This window comes from Engystomops pustulosus, chromosome 4 (genome assembly GCF_040894005.1).
Source record: "Engystomops pustulosus chromosome 4, aEngPut4.maternal, whole genome shotgun sequence".
NCBI classification, from domain to species: Eukaryota; Metazoa; Chordata; class Amphibia; order Anura; family Leptodactylidae; genus Engystomops; species Engystomops pustulosus.
The window spans coordinates 82,671,060-82,692,680 of NC_092414.1; the positions used below are offsets into that span (position 1 = coordinate 82,671,060).

At 39.2% G+C, this 21,621-nt stretch overlaps 1 protein-coding gene across 1 annotated transcript in view; it reads left to right on the forward strand.

Annotated features, from left to right (window-relative positions):
* Positions 1–21,621, forward strand: part of LRRIQ1 (leucine rich repeats and IQ motif containing 1) — a 102,245-nt gene that overhangs the window by 40,221 nt on the left and 40,403 nt on the right. Inside the window, exons 14-21 of the mRNA XM_072146512.1 lie at positions 11,030–11,197; positions 11,294–11,677; positions 12,659–12,860; positions 14,703–14,822; positions 15,559–15,645; positions 18,392–18,516; positions 19,623–19,718; positions 19,802–19,890. Coding sequence (XP_072002613.1) covers positions 11,030–11,197; positions 11,294–11,677; positions 12,659–12,860; positions 14,703–14,822; positions 15,559–15,645; positions 18,392–18,516; positions 19,623–19,718; positions 19,802–19,890 — 1,271 coding nt within the window. The remainder of the gene's footprint in view (positions 1–11,029; positions 11,198–11,293; positions 11,678–12,658; positions 12,861–14,702; positions 14,823–15,558; positions 15,646–18,391; positions 18,517–19,622; positions 19,719–19,801; positions 19,891–21,621) is intronic.

Genomic DNA, 21,621 nt, shown 5'->3' on the forward strand with positions numbered 1-21,621 from the left:
AACTCTGATCCTGCGCTACGTGTCTCGACCTTCTGCCTGTCCCCAACCACACTTCTGACTCACGACTTTGTACTACGCCTTGGCTGCCACCGTGGACAAAGTCCTGGTGGTACCATGCCGCAGCAAGTCCAACCTGCTTTGCGTCGCCCTCTGGTGAAAACTGGGTGCCACTTAGACTTCAATCCCAGGTGTCGGCATACGTCATCCTCCGCAATGGTCCAGTGATTCCAATACCCCTTGTGCCTGATGGTAAGATCCGGCCATGGATACCACCAAGGTTACACTACCTGAGCTGGCTGATCTTACCACCATCATGATCCAGCAGTCCCAATAGATTGCCTTGCAATGCCAGCAATTTGGACAACTGATCGCCACCCTGCAGCAATTGTTGGCCACGCAGCAGCAGCGACCGCTTCCTACGGTACCTCCCGCTACAACGGATTTATCATCTTCGGCATATATGATGGAGACCCTAAGCTGTGCAGAGGGTTCATCACACAGTGCTCTCTGCACATCGAGCTAATGCCTACACATTTGCCACGGAAAGCATTCATGCTAAGTCTGCTCTTCGGGAAAGCTCTGGCATGGGCCACTCAACTCTGGGGCAGGAACAACCCGGTCACCGCTTATATCTACATATTCCTTGCAGAATTCTGGTCTGTCTTTGAGGACCCAACCTGGGCTTCGTCTGCAGAAACCACCCTGCTGAATTTACACTAAAGGGACTTGTCTGTTGGTGACTACGCTTTTCAATTCCGCACTCGTGGAATCCGTCTGCACGGGACCTGCCGTCTTCCCTGAGTGGTCTGATCTCCCTGGCCCCTCAGATCGACATCCTGTTCTCTGAGCACCTGTTGAAGAAGCGCAAGCCTGTACCTGACGTCTATCCCGCTTGCCTTACAAAGACCACCTCTGCCGCCCTCCCTGTCTGCTGCTGAGGAACCCATGCAGGTGGATAAGGCTCATCTGACACCTCAAGAGTGCTCCCAAAGAAGACAGCAGAACCTTTGCCTCTATTGTGCCAGCCCAGGACACTTTTTTGAGGTTTGTCCAGTCCGTCCCCATGCATCTACGAAATGCGCGCACCTAGGGTTCTTGGGAGGAGCGTCCCTGGGTGAGAGCAAAGCTTCTCCACAACTGATTTGCCTTTTCTACTCAGCTCCAGGACAGGTACTCAGTTTCAAGCCACTGCCTTCTTGGTTTATGGTTCTGCAGGAAATTTCGTGGATGCTGCCATGGACTCCCAGTATCACCTTCCTGTGGTTCACCAAGAGAAGCCGCTGGCTGTCTCCTCCGTCAGTGGACAGGCCCTCAGCGATCCAGTATATTATCGCACCGAGCTTCTGTCTCTGCAAGTTGGGGTTATGCACAAGGAGAAACTGTCATTTTATGTACTTCCCCGATCTATGTCTGCCATTCTTTTTAATCTCCCGTGGTTGCAGCCACACTCCAGTGCTCTACTGGCAGACTGGGGAGATTCTTCACTGGGCTCCAGAGTGCCAGTATCACTGTCTCTTGGTTCTTCAGCCGGTGTCCACCATGTCTGCTTTGGTATCCTCCAAGCAGTGGCGTAACTACCGCCATAGCAGTCTTAGCAGTTGCTACGGGGCCCTTGATCTTTAGGGGCTGCTATACGGCGCAACACAGCAATCATCCCACTCCCCCTCGCTTTTCATCCCACTCCCCAGCACTGTATAAACTGTATTAGCAGCAATCCGTCCTTGCATCATATTTTGATACAATACAAGGATTTTCATCCTCTGCAAGCTGTGCATTTTGTGTGGCAGGCCTGACAACTCGATGATATATGGACCCTTATATATGTGCAAAATGGGCAGGGGAGAGCTGTGGTTTGGGGGTGGGGTAGTCCCAGGCAAAAGTTTGCTATGGGGCCCACTCATTCCTAGTTACGCCACTCCCTCCAAGACTCTGGTGGGTCTTGCCGCTGCTTATACAGGCTTTTCCGACGTCTTCTTAGAGAAACAAGCGGAGACTCTGCCATCACACCTTCCTTATGACTGTCCTCTGCCCCCGGAGCCAGTCTGCACGCTGACTTACCTTCCCTGGCAGTCTCTGGGGTCCACCCACTCCGATGCGTGTGACCCCGTCTCCTAGGGCACGCGCGCCTCAGCTCTGTAAGATTTAAAGGGCCAGCAAGCCAATAAATGGCGCTGGCCGGCCAGTTGCCCTGATAAATTCCAGCCCCTTTCTGTTTCTCCTCTGCCAGATCTTTGTGCTTTTATGACTGAGAGAAAGCTTTGTTCCATGCCCTTTGGGATTATCCTGATTTCCTATTGTGACCTTGCTTTCATTCCTTACTTCGCTCCTGTGCTGCCTGTCCTGACCTACCGCTACGCCCCCAACTCCGATCCTGTGCTGCCTGTCTCGACCTGCCTGTCCCCGACCACACTTCTGCTTCACAACTTTGTACTACGCCTTTGTTGCCACTGCGGACAAAGTCAAGCAGCTAGTCCAGCCCGCTTTGCGGCAGGCTGTGGTGAAAATAGGGTGCCACTTAGACTCTGCCCCCAGGTGTCGGCTTACGTCATCGTCCGAGGTAGTCAAGTGGGTCCACTACCCCTGGTGCCTTACACTCATCCTCGGCTGCCTGGTACTCAGGGGGAGGACAGGGCTAGACCATCACTGCAGCTCCTTCTTCAAGCCCCTGCAATTCTTCATCACAAGCTACTATATTGTTTTGTGTCTACAGGATGCTGATACAATTGAAAGCAGTGAAAGTGCTGGGTGCAATAAGTTACTGCTTAAATTGCCATGTTGGCACATTGTGAAATATAAGTGGGTTTTGGTATTAGTTTGGGCACTTAGTACTAAAAGGTTCGCCATCATTGGTCCATGTCATGGTATGCGTTATATATACATGCACATAGTATATTCAGTCTCCCTCAGATCTAAAGTTGGATGATAATAATAAGATAATAAGAGCACTGGGCAGTAGTTTATTTTAGTAAATGGAATTGTTGTGTTTTGGGATTGTTCCCATGTTTTGATGGAATAAAGAAAACCTGTCAGGCAAATTAACCCCCAAAACTAAATATATTTTCTGCCATTAGAAAGCATTACCCCTATCCCTACATTGTCCTTCTACATGCCTGTAAATCTATGTGCTACTAGACCACACCCCCTGCAACCTGTGTGTATGAGATACAACAGCTATAAGATGCATCCATGTGTATGGGAGAGCATGTTATATTTATGTGTAGCTGGTGTCTGTGTCTCACACATGCGTATGGAAAAAGAGAGCATGTCAAGTACCTGTGTAGCTCATTTCTGTGTCTCTCACATGTGTAGGAGAAGAGAGAGCATTTCAGGCACTTGTGTAGCTCATTTCTGTGCCTCTCACATATGTATAGGAGAACAGAGCATGTCAGGTACTTGTGTAGCTCATTTCTGTGCCTCTCACATGTGTATAGGAGAACAGAGCATGCCAGGTACTTGTGTAGCTCATTTCTGTGCCTCTCACATATGTATAGGAGAACAGAGCATGTCAGGTACTTGTGTAGCTCATTTTTGTGTCTCTTACATGTGTATGGCAATATAGAGAATGTCAGGTACTTGTGTAGTTCATTTCTGTGTCTCTCACATATGTATAGGAGAACAGAGCATGTCAGAGGCAGCAGATAAAGCACAAACACTAGCAATGCTTTACTATGCATTACACAGACATAGGTGACATCACTTTCTCTCTCCATGCATGAGAGAGACGTGTAACTCTCTGAAGACAATTCCTTGAGGTTGATTTCAACATGAGGTTGATATCTTTTCATATAGCCAGGTCTCTCTCATGCCCCACTTTCTGAGGGAGAGGTTAATGATGTAGCTGTGCTGAGTCACACACCCACCGGCAACATTTCAGCAAGGGAAAGGGAAAAGCTTCCTACTGCTCTTGAAGGTGAAAATAAAGGGAGTTGTATATATCTGTAGCTGAATATTGGCAGAAGGTCCATAAGTACTAGTTCCATAAGGTAGCATGTTCTGTAGCAGTGTGACCTTTCAATAAGGAACAAGGAGGAAGGGCAGCACAGTGAACACAGTGAACACATATGCAGGACCCCATTCCTATCATTGGACTCACATCAGTTGAGTTGCATATAAGTTTACAAACTGATTTTTGTAACATTGCAGCAATGGAAAGGAACCATTTAGGAATAAGGGAAATGCTTAGTTTTAATTAAGTATATTTTATAGCTAGTTTAATTTTTTAACCCCTCTAAAAAATAGGATTTTGCCTCTATCTCGGCAATGACTTCCTTGTTTGAGCTAAGTTTTTTTCCCGTGAGCCATTTCTTCATGTTTGGGAACGAGAAAAAGTCGCAGGGTGATCGGGTAAATATGGGGGGTGCGGCAGCAATCCATAATGCAATTCATACAGTTTGGTGGTGACAACTCCGGTTGAATTTACTTGTGCGTTATCGTGTTGAAACAACACCTTCTTTTTCGACAAATGCGGCCATGTCTCCTTCAATTTTTTGTCGAAGCGGTCCAATAACTCACTGTAGTATTGTCCAGTGATCGTTCTTCCTTTTTCTAGAAAATCCATGAGGATGACGCCGTTCACATCCCAAAAAATCGTCGCCGTGACCTTTCCGGCCAATCGTACCGTCTTCGCCTTTTTTGGAGCAGATTCAACAGGAGAAATCCATTGCTTTGATTGTTGCTTAGTTTCTGGTGTGTAATGATGAATCCAAGTTTCATCAACGGTGACAACTCGACACAAAAACTCCTTTGGATCTCCCTTAAATTGCTCCAAACACTGCTTTGAAGTTAACAGCCGCATCCGCTTTTCCACCGTGAGCAATCGCGGCACCCATCGGGGTGACAATTTTTTCTTTGCCAGCTTATCATGTAAAATTTTAATTGTTGTTCCACTCGACACACCTACGGCCTCTGCTACTTCACGCACTTTCGTTCGTCGATCAGCGAGTATCATATATATATATATATATACGATACTGCTCTTTTTCTATCTTAGCGAAAATCACAAAACACGTCTTACTCAAATGTCTGCCAAATCCAAACTAACCAATCAATCAGTCTGCAATTTGTTTTGCCGTCGTTTCATAGATGGCAGCACACGATGACAACACCAACTTCCCTCAGAAACACCCACTGTTGTCAAAAACGGGTACCTATTGATGCGCCCTCGTATACCTGCAAGTTATTGGATTTCATTTGGTGCTAATTTCCTTAATTATCTGACAAACCCTATTTAACTGGCAGCCTAACTTGCCAGTTTTTACTGACCTTGCAACAATGGTGTGCCACTCCAAAGTGATTGAAACCCAGCAGTTTGTCCAGGTGAAGGCTAAAGGGTTGACTCCATTAGCCATAACAAGAGAAGTTGGTCATTCCAAGTATTTAATTCATAGAATATTTTACAACATTATTTTTACAATATCACAAACTCATTCAAGTACCCTAAGAAGGCTGGTCGCAATCAAAAGACAAAAGCAAGAGAGGAAAGGATAATGGCAAGAATCTCCACGGGTAAAACATTTCTACAATGCAGCTTGAATTGCTCACTAGTGCAGCACTGAACCGGGTAAGGATCTGTCTCATCATTTAAAAGCCCAATCTCAGTGACCAAACCTCTCATTAGCAGAAAGAATCAAAAGGCTAGATTCACCTTTGCGTAGGAGCATGTTGTGTGGACAGTGGAGCAGTGGTCCACACTTAATTTTGGTGATAAAAGCAAGTTAAATTTATTTTAATCTGATGGAAAACATTGGCCCAAATATACAGTTTTCTAAAGTGTCAAACAAAGTGCAACCAGAACACAAAAGTAGCTTCATAAATACACATGCAAGCTCAAAAGACCTTCTTTTTTAGTGCAAACATAGACATAAAAGTGGCGCAGACACAATGATATTTCTGGGCCAAAATAAAGGGGTTTTATTGATATACGTTGGTAATTTTGTAAAACACGTACAAGTAGCATGGTATACCCCTTACAAAAATCCTTCAAATATTGATCGATAGAGATTAAATTATTTCTGAAAAAAATCAGGGGATCATACATTATTTTCTAATGTTGATCTCCAGTCTACGTGTAATTGTTGAACCTCTACTAGTCATGAACACTTTCTTCAGTAGCAGAAAACATAATAGCTGTAACTAAAGCTGCCAGTAATGGGTTACTAACGTTTAGTTTAAGTGCTTGCAGATGTCAGGCTAGCCCATGTGTTTGCGTGATACGCATTCGCTAGCCGTATTGCCAGTACTTCCCTGCTATTTTTGCTGGCTGATGAGGTTTGTTTTCAGCGATTGCCAAGAAAGAACTGCCTGAATGATACATTTCTGCATAACCTGCATCTGTAATAGCGCTGTGCTCCCAGGTGAGCTATAAAAATGCACATATGTGGATATAAATTTTACTATAAACTTACCAGCCCCACTGTGCTCAGTAAATTCACATTTGTGTGTAAAAAATAACAGGTCGCAGTGATTACAAGTAGAGTTTTATAGATTAAACCTAATCTTTTCATAAAACGTTATCTTTTCAAAAATCTCAGAATTATCGCTTCATAACGTAACGCGTTTAATGGTTTCATATAAATATTTGTACTGATTAATTGTGATGTCTGGCAGTAAAAGTAAAATATTACTGTATTTTCTTAAGCCACTTTAATAGATTGGGTATATAAACTTTGCTTATAAGTACCCATATGTTAATTTCTTCCCTTCATCTCACTGTCTTCTCTAGGGAGCAATAATTTGACTTAACAGCCAATTTCCAGTACATTGAAGGAGAATGCTCCTGTGTGGTTAATGTTCAGGACTTGAAATTCTAAAACTTGACTGCTAGAGACTTGCATCAGAGTCCCACAAGTGCCTTAAAACTGAGTACTTTTCCATTTAAAACAATTGTGTAGTAAACTCCAAAGAGGCCTTTCTGTCATTGTTCTTTAGTGGTATCTTAATTGTTATTTGGCTTTGAATTACGCTTTCCACTATTTTACACACATCTCTGCGAGATATAGAAGCAGAAAGCTAAAGAACTGATCCAGACACCTAGACCCCTCATAAATATCATGACCACACAGTAAAAAGGGAGGAAGATTAAAAATTCTTGAACTGGGGACAGGAACTGTAGTTTTCACTTCCTTCTCTGAATCCTCCTTAATGGCAAAACATGTTTAGCAGTTTCATATATGGTATATCACTACAGAGAAGGTTTTAACCTAGCCTACAGAAGTTCAGAACTTCTGGGACCACACAACATGATCTGAAGGCTTGACAACTAAATAAATTAGGGAGCCTTTATACTTATACACTTGTAAAACAACCTAGAACATTTTCTGCCTTGAAACAAATGCTTCAAAATAACCTATTATAACCAATTGCCCTCGATTAGTGCTAAGACTTATTATTTTTCCTAAATCTAGAGCAGGTGGCATCATCAGTTGTCATAGAGAATTATGAATAATGAGAAAAAAAACAAGTGGTTTTGTGTGTCAGGACATAATAAAAAAGGGTTATAGAATTACTTAAATAGTACTAGCCAAAATGCTGAAGCACTGTTTAATAAATTATGTGTAATTTTACTCAATAGGAAGTATCCTTGAATAAATGATTATCAGCAAGTGTGACCACTTCTGTTGAAAGCAGGAGTTTCAGCAGTTTGCTTGTCTGGATCATGCAAATCAGAAATGACCTTAGAATCAATTATAGCTTTAAAAAAAGCTGTTCAATGCAATATCCCCTTAAAAACAAAAAGTCACTACGATGGCCTAGAGAAAAGAAGTTTAGATAGCTTTTTTACCATAAGATCTGTGAATCTGTAGAATAATAATAATAATTCCTTTATTTATATAGCACACACAGATTATGCAGCGCTACACAGAACTTGCCAGATCAGTCCCTGTCTCCAATGGGGCTCACAATCTAATCAACCTACCAGTATGTTTTGTAGCGTCAGAGGAAACCCACGCAAACACAGAGAGAACATACAAACTCTTTGCAGATGTTGACCTGGGACATGAACCCAGGTCCCCAGCGCTGCAAGGCTGTAATGCTAACCAGTTGGTAGAATCGCCGGCCTCAGGAGCTGGTCACAGCAGGAATAGCAGGGTGCTTCAAGAGCCTTATGTGACTACTAACAGAAAATTGATTCCTGTTTTTTAGAACCTTCCAGCCTTGTACTAGTTTATTAACTGCACTAACTATACCTTTATATGAATTTGTCAGATCTTGACTCTATTCTCAGATGTTAACTATATTATAATGGTGCAAACAAAATTGTGATTAAAGTATACTTGTGTGTTTCATGTGTTTGCCTACAATAATTCAATTATATGTATTCTTATATTAATGTTTTATCAGTTGTAGACATGGATGGATCAATTCCTCATGCTTATATATTATTACTTGGACATGGGATTATTTTCTTCAGACACTTATGACTAATGGGATATTAAAAATTATGAAGTTGTTGAATTCAGCTTTGACTGTATTCATGCGGCGTCTACTAATGAACTTTTCATAACCCCTTGATACCTGCTTAGGAATTAACTGTAAAATTTTCCGATCGACTGCCCGCTTTCATGTGCAGCCAGCGATAACACCATCAAACCCAAGAACTTAGAGGTTGTGTTTTACAAATGAAACCCAAGGATCAGTTCTTGGGCTCCTAGGGGAACGTGTTTCACTGCAGCCATGATTAATGCAGGCCCTTAAGTGCCTAAATATTCACTAGGAAGTTTTCACTAAATGAAATATTGACTCAGGCATTCAACATGTGAGAAACAGCTGGAAAAAACTACTGTTGAGATCCTCTAACTCCCAGTTATATTTCTTAACACATTTATCAACTTGATTTGGCACCCATTTTATTTATAACTACTCAGCACTGGCTTGTACAGTATTTTTCTCTGTGGATACATTGGCTTCACTCATCAACGTCTTCTTTATAGGGAAATTTGATATAATTGAATTTCGTGTTCGACTCTTATAGGCTTAATGATCCTGGTGGTATAGACCTCTGATCATTTAACAAACTGAATAACCTACTCTGCTGATAGAACGGATTATGATCATTTTCACTATAAGGCTTTGGCTAGGGGCGTAACTAGTGTCTTATGGCCCCAGGGAAGATTTTGAACCTGAGATTTCCACACTCCTTGAATGTTGCTAAGGTGTAAAGGACTTAAAGACATGGCTAAGGACTATTAAAGTGTGTGTTACTCCCTTATAAAGTGATTACAAATATATTTATCCCTTGCTCAGTTTTTAATGTATGCAATTGTACCTCGAATAAATACACTCATACAGTTAATAAAGTTTACAAAGGACACTACTATATAATTTACATATATTATTACCATACCATATGCCAATCCCAGGTAATTAGGCTATATGAAAGCGGATAATCACATACTGTACTAAAATGATATAGTAAGGCTTCATTTCAAAGAACAAGGAATAGAAGTGTGTCAAAAGCGAATACATGAAACACTACAAATCTTAAAAAAAAAAAAAGAGAAAAAAAAATCTTAAAGTAAAACTGTTGTTAACAAAGCTAATGAATACTAGTACCAGCCTTCACAGTTTAAAGTAAAGGTACACAGGTGCACAGCCCTCTCTTGTAAACAATAAAGTAAAAGTATCAAGTATGGTGTAAATTATTAGTCAATCTAGAGAAAATCTCCTATAGATCTCCTATGGAGGATGGACAAAATAACCTTCCCCCATGAGGTCCCAGCTACCTCATATTGAGAAAAGTACTATATTAAATGAAGCATGAGAGTATGATACATACTTTTCACAGAACAAATAGATAATACCACACCTAATTAGCTGGGACCTCATGGAGGAAGTGTGCGGCCCATCCAACATGAGGTCCCTGACGATTAGAGATCCATAGGAGATTTTCTCTAGATTGAATGACCAATATTTTACACCATACCATCCTCATATATATTGGTACTTGTACTTTATTGTTTACAAAAAAGAGCTGTAGAGCTATGTACCTTTACTTTCGATTGTGTAGGCTGGTACAAGGTGGACAATATTGCATCCACTCTAGTATTGAATAGCTTTGTGCACTACAGTGTGGTTGTGAGTGTTATTAAGATTTGTCTTGTATGTAAACACTACATTTTTGGCTTTTTTGACACACTTATTTTCAGCATTCATTATATAGTATATATAGTGTGTTTGCCTTCTATCTACTTTTGTCCATGCAGACCATTTTTAAAATTTAGCATTTATAGTAAGGTTACATTCACATCTCATTGCAGCCCTCCATTGTAAGGATAGGTCAGGAGGATTCCCAACGTATCCTCCAACAGAGGGCCAGGATGTCTCCCACTCTGCACCTACAGTGGGATATGTCATCTTGCTCCATTTACCACCAGGAGACCAGAGGAGCATTGAGCCAATCATTGCCTGCTGATGATGTTCAAAGAGACTCCTGAATTACATCACTGACCTTATATGGTATGGTCAGTTACATCACTGGGGACCTCCCATTGTGAATGTTCAGCGGAGGCTAGGGGTGGATGCAATACAGCTGCATCCATCCACCATAGGCCATTATGGCCTCTGGTGAGCATATACACTCTCTCCAGCAGGAAGCAGGATTTAAAAAATGCTGCTTGCTGCATTTTCCCACCCATGTTTTTCCTGCCTGCGCTGATGGAGGCAAAATGATGCCTCCATCTGCCAGTATATGTAAATGAATCTGTTAAGCAGACACGCTGAACATGTAAAAAAATCGAAATGTGAATGTAACTTTATTGTTTACAATCTTCATACTGAATTAAAACACTGTACTAATACCGATGTTACTTGTACACAGTGATAATTACTAGTACCACTACAAAGGTACTCTGCACACCATATAAGTGAGTGAGTGCAGTTAATTGTTAATTCATTCATTTTATACTTTTCTACTTTGCAGTTTTCCTGTTTTTCTATGGTCACAGTAAAACCAAAATGTAATTGTGGTTATAAATATGTACACGGAAATTACCAAAGTAGCTCCTCAATATGTCACCTTTATTCATTTTAGATCCACTTTACATAAAACTTTACCAGCATTAAGATTCTTGAATGATGAAGAAATAAAATCTGAGGATAATAAATTCCACACAGCAACACCAGGAAGTTTCATGGCATTTTGTCAACACCAGATATCCAGCGTCAGTAAACTCTGGCATGTAGTAAATAGTGAGGAGGGGTATGTAGTAACATATTAAAAAGTTTTTAAAAACATTCATTGTTATTGATGTTTATCCATTATATATAAATATATTGTTTACTCATTTTTTTATAGAGTATACCTGTCTTTAGGAAAACTTAAGGTGTATTGTAACTCACTGGGAGAAATATTACGAGTTAGCAATGTACATAGATATGCACATGAGTACGGTGACACACAAGTTGCTGAAAGAGAAGATCCAGAGATTTCGAGAGGCCGTGTGAGTCAACTAGACCTTGACAGAAGTCAGAATGGTGCTCACATTATCAGTGGTCCTCATGAAGATAAACGCACAGACACAAAGCAGATCCTCCTTCACCAAGTTCCATCTGTAGATGAGCAATCCATTGTAAATGCTGAACAAAGCAATCGTGGAAATCGTAATGAAAGCATGAAAAATCAGCCTCAGCGATCAGAAATTTCTGCAAGAAAAGGCACTGAAGAATGTTCTAAAGAAGTGTAAGTAGCACACCTTTCATCTTTTCAACTTGTACCTTCCACCAGTTACAGAACATATATCCAGATGTGCAGTAGTAGCGTTTAAGCCTTTTATGAATTCTACCATCAAATGACAATGCTCAATTTACTACAATTTGACCATATATTTATATATATTAACGGACTGTACTGTAACAGAATATCCAAAAAGCAGTAGTGTAATGCTTAAAGTTGATGTACGTGCTGCCGCCAAGATTTGATTCACTGAAGCTTCACTAAAAGTTTAAAAAGATTGTTTGATGCCTTTATCCATCTAAAACACAGCCGCTATTTTAAAAGCTCCATCCAAAGCAAAACAGAAAACATTCAGATTTGCTTTGGTGCCTGAAAAAGTGACAGATTTGTGCCAAATCTACAAACCAACAAATAGTTCTGCTCATCTCTTTATGGCATTTAACCAGCCGGATATATTATAAGCCCATCATTCCTTCTACCATGTACAAAGTACCTGTAACTACCTAATAATTTCATACTCCAATACTTTATGGAAAGAGTTATAAATAATATTTTGTATTGAACGCTACTGAAGCCATTTCTGGGGTCAGATGTGGCTCCCACATTTCAACCAGTGGTTGAATCACCTAGACATGCAGCTGCATTGTGGAAGGATGAAGTTTTTGAAGTATCAGATTAATGTTTTGTTTCTGTAGTTTGTAAAGGTATGTTTACATTGAATACAATGCCAATAAGAGTAATGAGTTAAGGGGCAAGTATTATACATCCGCCAGTCCATTCATATGCACACTGCAGGGGTACATTTGGGTACCCATCATTTTTTCCTGGATGGAAAACCACCACATGCTTATTGTGCCACTAATGCAGATGTGAAAGTTATTTTGGTACACAAAATAGAGCAAAAAAATCTATAATTATATTTAACATTAGTATCAGATATGTTTATTTGTATTTATAATGCTTTTTTTTCCCATCTTGCACAAGCAGCCATGCTGCAGTTCTGATCCAGTCTCGATGGAGAGGGTATGTAATAAGGAGAGATATCTGTTATTATACGAAGCTTCATGAGGCAGCTTCTGTTATACAGTCAGCATGGCGTCAATATCACGGCAGAAAAATATCCGCTATTAAGAACTGTACAAGGCCCAAGACATCTGAGGTTAAACAACAGGCTGCCACAGTAATACAGGTAAATATTCCTCACACACAATTTATATTTGGAGCTTCTACCATAGATATGCATTGGAAGATTTATCAAATGTGTCTGAGTTCAGCTTTAATTTAAAAATAGCTTTGGGATAATAAAAGTTGAACTATGATTGGTTGCCATGGGTAAATAGAACACTTCTGATAAATCTCCCCCCCCCCCCTTCCTATGTGGTATCTTGAATTCTCCTTCTCCATACTTTTCTTCCTCCACTTTTTGTACAACAGGTGTACATGGGACCCCAATTCTACCTTTCAGACATTTCAATGTGAATGATCAGAAAACCGATTTTGTATGATATGTTAGGGCAGTGATGGCAAATCTTTTAGAGGCCGAGTGCCGAAACTACAACAAAGGCCCGCTCATTTATTGCAAAGTGCCAACACAGAAATTTAATTTGTGATTTATACTCCCTTCTCTGTCACAGTTTTCATTGATACCAGCACTCTGAGGACACCAATATAGCAGAAAATAGTCCCAGGTAGAGCTATCACTTTAAAATAGCTCTGTGCACAGCAAGTCCTGGGCTGTCTGGGACTGCAGGAAGATACCTGGAGTCATCTCTGGTGATGGCCTGAGTGCCCACAGAAAGGGCTCTGAGTGCCACCTCTGGCACCAGTGCCATAGGTTAGCCATCACTGTGTTAGGGCTTTAAAATTTCTAATGTGCAAAGATGCTTGAATGTTTTCTAAATTATTATGCAATGATTATTACATAATAATAATATTTAATAATAATTATTCCTTGCTGTTTATACACAGTCTCTACATTTTCACATTTATCACTTTTCTACACATAGACCCTCTACCACACACACAGATCTTTGTCCAATTTTTTTGGGGACTTTTCTTGGTTTTTCTGCTGGTCAGATGTATCTTAGCAGTTCCAAAAGTCGCAATCAGTTCCAAACTAATTTCTACGCTTGGTCATAGGCAGCCTTAAATTTTTAATTTTTAAAAAAGTTTCAACTTTTCACCCGGATTCGGGTGATAACTCAGGGAACACTGCAGAAAACTAGACAATGACAAACTTTGAAAGGAGACTGTTTTAAGCGCAAAAAAAGTTGGAAATGAGCACAAGCACCATAAAAAGTCTCAAATGAAGAGAAAGGCAAACCAACAGTTTGATACATGTGCCCCATTGTGTTTTTATGTTTGGCAGAATCACCACTATTCTTGTAGGTTAATGTGAATTGTGTTAAATGTTATGTCATATTTTCACTACTAAGGAATAGAACAATCCTCCTATTTACGATAGGCACGTTTCTTTCTTCACGGTATATTTATAAAATCTAAAAAGGATGCTAACAATGTTTGTGCCTACCACTTTCTCAGAGTAAGAATAGCCTCAAACTGCCCATAGCTCCGTTCTATAAATAGCCAGACACTCTAACCCTACAAGTTTCAGACAAGAGGTTGTTTGAGTCACACTAATTTGGATGTTAAAGGTTGCAAGTATACACTTTGCTTTCTCTTTGTATCTTCTTTTCCCCGAGGCTCTTAAACACCCTAAAGGAATTGTCAAATTATTAATTAGTTGACCCAGGCTGCATGCGGTGAGGGGAGTGCAAGAATTCCTTTCTGCTCTCTTGAAGAGACCCTCTTGGGTATTCTTAGCTTCAGACACATGCAGGCATTTAATTTGTCTTGTAGTTTTAGATGTCACATAAAGTTCAAAAAACAGATCATTGAGCTATTAAACAAAGCTCCAAGATGTGTTATCTTCCTAATGGGATAACGCTGTGAATCTGTATTTGGAGATGATCCATGCCTCTTCTAGGTGTCTGATGATTTTATTTTTATTTATTTTTATTTTTTTCCATAGGCAGCTTGGAAAGGATTTTTCTTACGAAAAAGGTTAGCAGCTGCATTAGCTGCTATAGATAGAGAAGAACTAGAAGATGACTTTGAAGAAGTGAATTTGGAAGAACTTACTTTTGATGAAGTAAGACGTAGCAAGTAATTGACTTATCAAGTAATTTGTCCTGAAAGTTTATTCTTTTCATTTAAAAAAAAATGTGTACCACTGTGCTCCGAACTGCTGGGGTTCCCTTTTTGTGACCAGTGAGGATCCCAGCAGTCTGGAGCACAGGGTTCTAGTTCTCACTAGTGGGTGGAATGGCTGGAAGAGCATGTATCTTCTTTTCCAGTAAATTGTACGGTAGTGTAGGAAGTAGGGCTTTGCTATCTCACACTGTTGGACCCTCTCCAATCAGCATGCTCTATCCTTTCCATGCGGACATGAGATAACTGAAATAATTGGTACAAACCCTCTAAAGCATTTTGTCAATCACTGCTTTCACCGCAGGCACCAATAGCTGCTGTCAACCTGTTTAGTGCAACAGACAAGCCAGACCATGGCACAGTAGAATCACACGGGCTCCACCATATTACCACTCATGGCCACATCCTAAGGGACATCATTGATGGTGGTGGTTGGTAGCCATGACAGCCTGGAGCCTCTCATGATATTGTTATTTTTTAAAGAATGGTAAATGTAGGGATTATACAGAGATGTAGTAACAATAACACAAATGGACACCCAATTATTAAAAAAAACAAAAATGTCAAATTGCATGAAATCAAATGAGAAAATGTTTGTTTGTCTTTTACACTTGATTTTGCATGACTGCAAATGTTCTAATTTATTTGGGATTTTCATTTACACGGCTTTCTTTAAGAATGTTTTCGAGAAAGGCTGGAGCGTTGATTCTGCCGTTTTCCATTCTGGAGCACAACATCTCTTCAGTAAACCAGAACGACCAAAGGTAACATGTCATTGAGATGTCTTAGCCTTTCATCATCCGCTAAGGTTATGCCACTGTGATTCATGTAGTGATTTATTGCCCTGCTTTAAGATGCCATTGACTTTTACTCTCCCCAGCTGCTATATTTCTTATATTTCATATCTTTGTCTTTATTTTGGACGTTTTTCAACACTGTTTCACAGTAGCTTAATGCTAAGAAAGAATTTAAAAAAACACATTTCTGAAATGTGTCGGCTGTGTTTTTGGCTGTGGATGAGAAATGACTAGTTGATGTAGCACTTACAAACAATGTAACAATTTTCTATCAACAGCTGAGGATCTTCAAGGTTATGGCAACATTCGAGCTTATGTTAATATTTTATCTTTCACTATTATTTCATGCATCCCAATTCTTGGGTGAAATGGTTTTATTGCCTTTCAAATGTAGTTTTTCTATGTGTTTATATAAAACAGCTGGCAGCTCAATAAAGCTTATTTTGTCCTTTGTAATTGTCCATACCAAACCAACCCAGTGTAATAGTTGCAACACCAGTGTTGCTATCAATCCAACAAATCTTCCCTTGGTATTGAAATTCAATTTTTGGATCTAAGGCCTTGATAGAATGACCAGTATCACTGCCAGTAATATTAGGAGCACTGAAAGATAATTGCATGTACCTGTTTTAGGCAGAATACAGACCATAAATGGTTGCCTGCTGAGTTTGCAGCAACTATGGTCACAGTTAAAGGACATCTACCATCAGGTTTAAAGTGCTTGTTACTTTTTCTAAGAGATGAGCGTTTTTTTCTTTAATCTTGGAATGGCAGTATTGCGGCAAAAACAATTTTATAAAAATATGGAAATGAAACTCTTCACTCCACCCCGTTATAAAATATTCACACACCACCACCCCCCCACCCCCGTGTCCCAGGTTCCGTCAGTTTAGTGGAGGAAAACCCTAGTCATTTTCTGCACCAGATTTATCACTGTGTTAATGAATCTGGTGCAGGATCAGAATGTTGGTTTCCAGTTTAGACCTACTTTTAAATGGTCTAAACTCTGTGTCACAATTTTTGGCGCACGGAACATTCAAATAGATCACGCCCACTTTAGACCAAGACTCACCCCTCTCCGAAGGCCACGCCCTTCATTCAGGCAAGTCGGGAAATGGCTAAAAACAGGTCTAAAAAGCCTTGATAACTGTGGTGTAAGGCTTTTCATACTTTTTTTGGCACAGAACCGCCAGAATTGTGGCGCAAGTCCATTAATAAAGTCCCCCCATTGTAATGTGATGGAGCCAAAAGGTGCCCCGGGGACATTGGTAATATGATATATGTTCATAACCTTTTCATCAACATTTTTTTCTATGAGGGAATTACTATTTCTATGCAGAGACTAAAAATCCAGCAGATACCTTTTTATATACTTTTTGCAACTCGTTCACACCCCTGACCACCCACCTCGCTTCCGACATTGACACCCAAAGTGACATAATAAAACTGTGTTCTCTTTAAATGTTCTCTTTAATTGTATATAAATTATATACATAATTTTAAGTAATTACAAGTGGTTTTTGCAAGATCACATTGGGGAGCAGTTTTCATAGAGTGACAGTCCAGCATGCGACTGTCCATCCATTTGATGTCTCTAAACAATGTACAATACTGCCTCTGTCAGTCATAAGAGTTTGTTTATGATGATGCCATGTGAAATTGTACCAAGTATTTGTATATATTATTAACCACTCCTTCACCAGGGTATTTTTTTTTATTAATTCATTTTTAAAACATCATTTAAATAATTAGTGTAACATTTTTATAGAATCAGTTTTTCTCATGTGTGTATTTGGAAACATTTAAAAGCTTCTTATTTTTGTATTTTAATTTTAATTTGTTTAAAGTTTTGTAAAATAAATATATTTTAAGTACACGTATTGTAATATGGAAGGTGGGGGGATTTATCAGAAGTGTCTGAACTGTTCTAGTTGCCCATGACAACCAATCAGATGTCAGCTGTCATTTTACACAGCTGCTTATAATATTTCAGCTAAGCTCTGATTGGTTGCCATGAGTAGCTAGAACATTTCTTCCCCCTTCACCTCTGATAAATCTTCCTTAATGTGTATATTATGGGGGATTTCGTTTATTCTTTTCTCTCTTTATGCACTTCTTTTTGCAACTTTTTTGGACACTTTAGTAGATTTGCGCCTTTTTGGCAACTTTTTCACCTGCTCAGCAAATTTTGCTACAACCTAGGTTGCCAGTGCTGCATCTGATTTATCTATAGAATCCAGAAGTTGATGTTAAAAAAGGCAAGGATTTTTGTGGAACAGTTTCAAAAGTCACAAATATTTGCGCAAAAACTGTAATCCTTCTGGCATAGGAAAAATATTAGAATAGGTGGCTCAAAAATCTTCAACTTTTTTTTCTTTAAATTGTTACAAAAAAGCAACAAACTCAAACCAATTTGTAATGCTTTGTGCTGCGCTGCGTAATCTGTAGGCGCTATATAAATAATTATTATTAAATGCCAGATTTAACACCATCTAAGATAATTGAAAAAGGCCCAATCCCCCCATCACCCCCAAATAAATTGTGCAAATTTCAGAGACTAAATATTAATGACCACCTAAACTTTTATTCTGTTACTGTCAGATTTACCCATTATGCAACCCATGCAATTGTTTACCTCCCAACACAGTGACGGACACAGCCAATTCTCCTGTATGGGAAGTATTTAATTTTTTGTACATTTGCTTGTCCTCAGAGCTATGTTCCTGTAGAAGACAGAGAATATTCTGTACCAAGTTTCCCACAAGAAGCCTGGGTGGGTTCTGAAGGTTGTGCACTAGACAGAGGACATAGATATGAAAAAGACAGTCTTGCTAGCAGGTAAGAAATATTCAATACACTTATGTGTATAAATTTTAAATTCACATTTTTTAATGCAGAACCTGTCATTGTTGGGCTGTTATGATGTATACCAGGAGATAAGCCTGCTGACTAGCTTTTGACAAGACTGACATATTTTAGAAATATTACTTATATTTCTAGGTGTATTATTTCACAATTTTTTTATTTAAACTATAAGAAAATGTACACAAAATAATATAAACCTAAATCCAGAGGATGTACAGAATGACAAATCACAGACACAGGGCTCCTGCTGTTAGGTTTAGTACTTGCCTATTTCCCTAAGAACTTGACAAACTGGAAACAAAACCGCAAAGATGCCTGCCAGGAAGCCAAGAACATATTTCTGTTTTTAAATGGGTCACCTGACGGCTAAATCCAATAAACAGCTAATACTAATTTAATAAGTAGAACGTTCCATTTCCAGAGAGAAATGGAACATTACTGAACTGCCAGCAAGTTTATTTGCTTGCTCTGCATTTTTAGTTGGGAATTTCTAAAACTAAAAGGGTTGTACATAAACCTTTGGACTTTGGATCTTAAGACTACACTAACAATAACATATAAGATCATACCCATAGCTCAGTCTTTTTTTTTTTCAAAAAGAACAACTAATGATCACAAACACTGAATGCAATGTGTTTATCCCTTTAAAAAACAGATAGTTGTCAGTGTAGTGAGTCTAGAACTCATGTTTGTATTGTATCGGTATGGTGTCTTTAATACCATGTACCAGCAGAAATAATTATTATTTTGACTATTTAATCATTTAAAAGCTTCCACTGTATGTAATTAGAGGGTAAACGCATCTCTCGATATAGATATGGATGTTTTTACTAGGCAGGTCAGGATTTGTGAGCTAACGGTAATTTTTGAAATGTTCCTTAAGTAATTGAAATGTAAACATTTCCGAATGTAACCAGACTTTTAGAACCTTTCACGATAAAGCTTTCCACCACTATTTAAAGTAGATTTTATTTTAGATTTTGGAATGTATAAACAGTTAGCTGGAGCGGCTTTAGACTACAAAGCCTTAGTAGATCTCGATTTTAACTGATCTAGCCTACTATTTCATCTGATGTCAGGTCGGAGAAACAAGATCTGTCACATGTGTATAGCATGAAGTCCAATACTGACATTTGCTTCAAATCGGAGAAAGAGGAAAAAATTTCTCAGGAGTGGTATGTAAAATACTTCCTTTTACAATATCTTGATGTGTCATTTTGGGACTCTGCTTTATGAATGTTAATATCTTTTCCTGCAGGGGGTTTAAAGATGCATCTACTGCCCAATTGATGCTGAAAAGAGCCCAGAAAATGAAGTCTAAGCAAGCAAAACATAAAAAAATGTTGGGTAAGTGATTTCAGAACTAAAGATACATACACGGATTATATAGTTTATTTTTATATTTATCTGTAGTTTTGTTTTTACTTTCTGTAGTTATTATCTTGGAGTTTGTCAATACTCACATTGCTCCCTGTCCTTATTCAGACCCTTAAAATGAATTCCAAATGAACCTTTGTGAAAAGAAATCTGTAATCTGTAAACTCTATGTCAATGAGGCTATTGGTCATGATTATCCCCTAGCTAGAACTTCTCGGCGTGAGAATCCATCTTTGTACCCTATAATATACAATGATTAAGGGTCTCAGGCAGAGCATGTCCTTCCAGAGAACTTGATGAGCGGACCCGTTAAAATTCGAGTTTGGTCGAGTTCAGGCTAACCCAAATTTTAAAAATCTGTCCAGGTCTGGACACCGAAACCAAACCCCAAGCATCAATTGCCAGTGTTAGCTGTTTAAATGTCAGTGGCAAAGTCACCAACAGCATTTAAATTACTGCGGATGCGCACATGACATCGCCAGGGAGCAAGGATCCTCCCTAAATTGGCGATTTAAATGCCGCTTATCGACTTTGATAGTGCCATTTAAACAGTTAACACTCGCAAGCACAGATCATGGGCGTTGACAGTGAGGGGGGGGGGGTGTTGAGCCAAGCCCAGATTTGCTCAACACTACAGAGAACATAAAGCTTTTCATTACAGGTATAAATTCTTGTGCCACCGGGCATAATAAAAAATGCCTTTATATTTTCATTGGTTCAAGGGACAGGTTTAGACTAAAGTCTTATGAAAGCTTCAAATCTAATCTATAGCTTAATTGATACATTAAAGCATATGGAGCGTCCTGGAAGGTCTGGCAGTACAATGTGTTGTATTTCGCCTATAAAGACATTTTTGGTGTTTTGTTATTTTAATACTTGATTTGACTTATAGGTTTATACAATTTACTATCAGGATCAAAAAGGTAAAAAGCCTGAGTAAATCCTTAATTATCATTATTTTTGTAAGAAGGAAACTGATATAAGCATGAAACTATGCAAAAAACTAACTATCATGAGCCTTAGAACTTTGGCCTAATTTGTAGCCACCAAGGGTTTACTTATCCTGGAGGTAAATAACGTAAAGTGGAAAATGGGCATAAAATCATGATTATATTCGCTTTTTCTCTGTCAAGATGTATTTAATATTTCAGGAGACACATGGAATACGTAAGAGTTTACAAATTACCTCACTTGAGGCGCATGGTTCCGTCACTTTTTTCAGTCTTGAATAAAGACAAGCTGAGTTCTCCCACAAAAGTGACCCTAAGCACGATCTGAGATGATAATAATAATATTCACTTCCTCTATTTTATCTGTAATGACACAAGAGAAAGCTGTGCCCAATTGGACAACAGCTCATCTGATGCCCCTATAAGCATATATGCATATAATGCTGGGAGGTTTTTGGTGGTAGCTTATCTCCACAAAAGCACAAATTAATCAGTTAAAATATAGAGAACTTAACCCTTTTCCCTATGCCTGACACAGACTGACCTATTGAGGGTAGCATTTAGAATAGGACTTTGTATCATTTCACATTAGTGGTATTACAGTCGGAGCATGAAGCATAGCGGCTTATTTTTGTAATTCCCTATCCATATATGTGTGTTCATTTTAAAGGGGGTATACCTGCATTTTTTTTAATATACCTGATATAACATCAATAAGACCTAAAAACAATTGGAATGATGTTTATACTGC